Source organism: Nerophis ophidion, linkage group LG05 (assembly GCF_033978795.1).
Source record: "Nerophis ophidion isolate RoL-2023_Sa linkage group LG05, RoL_Noph_v1.0, whole genome shotgun sequence".
Classification (NCBI taxonomy): domain Eukaryota; kingdom Metazoa; phylum Chordata; class Actinopteri; order Syngnathiformes; family Syngnathidae; genus Nerophis; species Nerophis ophidion.
Window position 1 is genome coordinate 29,295,036 of NC_084615.1, and position 4,335 is coordinate 29,299,370.

Here is a 4,335-nt window from a genome sequence, read left to right on the forward strand (position 1 = left end):
CCCAGGTTTCAACACTATATAAATTAATAATAATGATTATTTGTATTTTTGTCAAATCTTTGATTGATAGGCTGGAGAAAGCTGTATAATATGTACTTGCAATATAATTTCTAAATGGGATTATTTATTTACATTACTGTAATCATATATTTTCCCTGAGTGTGGCATATCCTTAAAAGTAGGAGAATATTTATTTGAATAAGACATCAATATTTATGCTACATACAGTACAGGCCAAAAGTTTGGAAACATTTTCTCATTCAATGTGTTGTCTTTATTCGCATGACTATTTACATTGTAGATTGTCACTGAAGGCATCACAACTATGAATGAACACATGTGAAGTTATCTACTTAAAAAAAAGGTGAAATAACTGAAAACTTGTTTTATATTCTAGTTTCTTCAAAATAGCCTCCCTTTGCTCTGATTACTTTGCTTTGCACACTCTTGGCATTTTCTTGATGAGCTTCAAGAGGTAGTCACCTGAAATGGTTTTCACTTCCCAGGTGTCATAGTTTTGATGGCTTCAGTGACAATCGACAATGTAAATATTCATCAAAATAAAGAAAACGCATTGAAATGAGAAGGTGTGTCCAAACTTGTGGCCTGTACTGTATATAAAGTCTAAATGCATCCACCTAAAAGAGTGATCATCCCACCATTTGTAAATGTAAAAAAATACAAAACTAGTACAACTTATTTGACGTCCTTTAGATGTTGGTGTATTTGTAGAATGTCATTTTTGCTGAGCATTATCTCTCCTTGTTGACTTTCCACAACAGTCTTCCTATTTGTTGTGTGTTTTTTTTTACGTAACGTCACTTCGGCCAACCTCTTATTTCCCAGCAGAGCCCGCCCCCTTTTACAGGATGCGCCATATTAGGCAAGTGACGTATGGGGATCCCGAACGGAATCTTCCATTCTGCGAGTGCGCGAGGTGAGTGAATGGTAACTATCTGAGTTTTTTTTTAACACAACCCCGCTTATATTCTCTTCAAATGTCGATGTGTTGCATCTTTAAAGCGTTTTAAATTAATGTAAGTTGTGCTCGCCGAGTTTTTCTTGTGTCGAGCTCCACTCGATATGTCCCGCCCCCTTTTTTCGACGTCATCGGAGCGGCTCATTCCCAGGCTATAAAGAGGCTGCGAGCTGTCAAACCCGACAGTTTATTTTCTCGCTTCCACGCAGATCAGGACCACGACAACACTTTGAAACTTCCTCACTAGCCTACGGAAGGCATCTTCTATCTTTGTTGCTCATTTCTGTTGAGTTTGTTCGGATCATTTTGTTGTGCTGCAGCGATGATGTTCAACTCTTTCAACCCGGAGTGCGACTCGTCTTCCCGGTGCAGCACCGCATCTCCCGCCGGTGACAACGTGGGCTACTACCCGTCACCCGCCGGCTCTTACTCCAGCGTGGGGTCCCCGCAGTCTCAGGTATGTGCACTTTTTCAAATCTGCAAGTGTGTAGAGCAGTGTTTCTTAACCTTGTTGGAGGCACCGAACCCCACCGGTTTCAAATGCGCATTCACGGAACCCTTCTTTAGTGAAAAATAAAATGTTTTTTTTTTAATTCAAGACAAAGTTGTATGTTTTTGGTAACACTTTAGTATAGGGGAACATATTCTAAGTAACAAAGACTTAATTTAGAGTTATTTGGACACTAGGGGAACATATTCTATGTAATAGAATATGTTAGTTATTTGGTTAGGGTTGGGGTCAGGGTTAGAGGGTTAGGGTTATATTAAAGCCATGCCGAATAAGGCATTAATTAGTACTTAATGACTAGTTAAGAATCAATATGTTACTAATTTGCATGTTAATAAGCAACTAATCAATGGTGAATATGTTCCCTATACTAAAGTGTTACCATGTTTTATTTACTGGTGCACAAAATCAACCGTGCATGAACATCACCTTGTTTAAACAACAAAACTAAGACAGTGCATAAACTCACAACAAATTACACACCTGCAAATCAGTCAGCTGTTGCCGTATCTGTAATATGCCAACAGGGAAAAGTTTGTATTTACACGACGAGTCGGGTGTGTTTTGATCTCCGCCGAACCCCTGAGGTCGACTCACCGAAGTCCTAGGGTTCGATCGAATCCTGGTTAATAACCACTGGTCTAGAAATAGCAAGTCATTGCCAAAACTACAGCGACGTCACTGATGACATCACAAGGCTATTTTTAGCAGCTTCATTCATAAAACAGCGTCTCCACATCTTCTGAACCTCTGCTCTCCTTTTCCCCCTGAAGGATTTCACCGACCTGACAACCTCAAGTGCCTCCTTCGTCCCCACGGTAACGGCCATCTCCACCTGCCCAGACCTGCAGTGGATGGTCCAGCCGCTTATCTCCTCTGTGGCCCCGTCTCACAGGGCTCACCCCTACGGCTCCAGACCCAGCCCTGCCTACCCTGGGGCGGCCATGAGTGCTTCTGCATCCCGGCCTCACGGCTCCAACAAGAGGAGTAGAGTGGAACAGGTGCGTTCTGAAAGAACCCTGCATCATCCATGCATAGTGTTGCTTATTTCTGCACTGGTGACTTACTTGTGGACTTCTTTCGGACAGATTTCTCCAGAAGAGGAGGAGAAAAAGAGAGTCCGCAGGGAGAGGAACAAACAGGCGGCTGCTAAATGCCGCAACCGGAGGCGAGAGCTGACCGACACTCTTCAAGCTGTAAGTCTTTTCTTCATTAAAGTGCATCTCGCCACATTTTCTTGCCAGTTAAGCTAATGAATGCACTTTTGCAGGAAACTGATGAGTTGGAGGACGAGAAGTCCAGCCTGCAGAATGACATCGCAAACCTTTTGAAGGAGAAGGAGAGGCTAGAGTTCATCCTGGCGGCTCACCGGCCTGTCTGCAAAGTCCCAGCTGAGTTGGACGCCGACTTCCCAGTGGCGTTAATCTCTCCTGCCCACTCTGAGAGCCCCCAGCCAACCACGACTACGGCCATCTTCTCCGGCGCCACTACGGTGAAAATGTCCGACTTGGACGCCTCCGCCGTGCTGGAGGAATCGCTGGACCTCCTCGCTAAGACTGAGCTAGAGAGGTCATCGAGGTCCGTCCCCGAGGTGGACCTCTCCAGCTCTATGTGCGCCGCCCAGGACTGGGAGGTGCTACACCCGTCGGTGAACAGAGGCGACTTTGAGCCCCTGTGCACGCCCGTGGTGACCTGCACCCCAACGTGCACCACCTTCACGTCCTCTTTCATGTTTACCTTCCCCGAGACGGACACCTTGCCCACGTGCGGCGTGGCCCACAGGAGGGGCAGCAGCAACGAGCAGTCGTCCGATTCACTCAGCTCCCCGACGCTGCTGGCCCTTTAAGAGACTCCTTCATGAACTGGCACACTCTGTGCGTATCAAAGGGCTACGGAATGTATCAGGAAGACTTTTATATACCTTACCACCATTGTAGCAAGCATGTTTCAACTAACGCCACCGAGTTATCCATGTATCAGTTCTGATGATTTCGGTGCTACATTAGTCTTTGTTCTATTTGAAGCTATAGTCTCGACTTTTGCTGTGTGAAATGAGATGCTTGTGAAAACTCTTTAACCATAGGTCCAGGTGGTCTTATCTTGTATGAAGTTTTCTGTGAAAACATCAGTCTTCTTACTAATTTATGAGATTTAAATTATTTTTTTTTTTACAAAGGAAAAGAGTATAAACATTGAATGTTTGAGATGTATGTAAATAAAAATGTTAGTGATATTTAAATTGATGCAATTTTGTCTGATTTATTTGGCACACAATGCACTGCACTGAGGCCGTTTGTGTGGTGTAAAATGAAAGTGGAATAGGGCAGTGGTTCTCAAATGGGGGTACGCGTACCCCTGGGGGTACTTGGAAGTATGCCAAGGGGTACGTGAGATTTTTTTTCTTAAATATTCTAAAAATAGCAACAATTGAAAAATCCTTTATAAACTGTGAAAAGAAATGCAACAATGCAATATTCAGTGTGTACAGCTAGATTTTTTTTTGTGGACATGTTCCATAAATATTGATGTTAAAGATTTATTTGTGAAGAAATGTTTACAATGAAGTTCATGAATCCAGATGGATCTCTATTACAATCCCCAAAGAGGGCACTTTAAGTTGATGATTACTTCTATGTTTAGAAATCTTTATAATTGAATCACTTGTTGGTTTTTCAACAAGTTTTTAGTACTTATATCTTTTTCCAAATAATTAAAAAAAGACCACTACAAATGAGGAATGTTTTGCAAAGTAATGTAATCTAATTAATCAGAAACTGATGACATAGTACTGTATTTTACTTTTATCTTTTTTTCAACCAAAAATGCTTTGGTCTGATTAGGCGTTACT

General features: G+C 42.5%; 1 protein-coding gene across 1 annotated transcript; it reads left to right on the forward strand.

Moving 5' to 3' along the window:
• The first annotated feature begins 1,150 nt into the window (after positions 1-1,150).
• On the forward strand, positions 1,151-3,726 carry fosab (v-fos FBJ murine osteosarcoma viral oncogene homolog Ab). The gene is made up of 4 exons (XM_061900452.1): positions 1,151-1,436; positions 2,261-2,488; positions 2,576-2,683; positions 2,758-3,726. The coding sequence occupies exons 1-4, from the start codon at positions 1,302-1,304 to the stop codon at positions 3,331-3,333; spliced, it is 1,047 nt and encodes a 348-aa protein (XP_061756436.1). The 5' UTR covers positions 1,151-1,301; the 3' UTR covers positions 3,334-3,726.
• Positions 3,727-4,335: the final 609 nt, after the last annotated feature.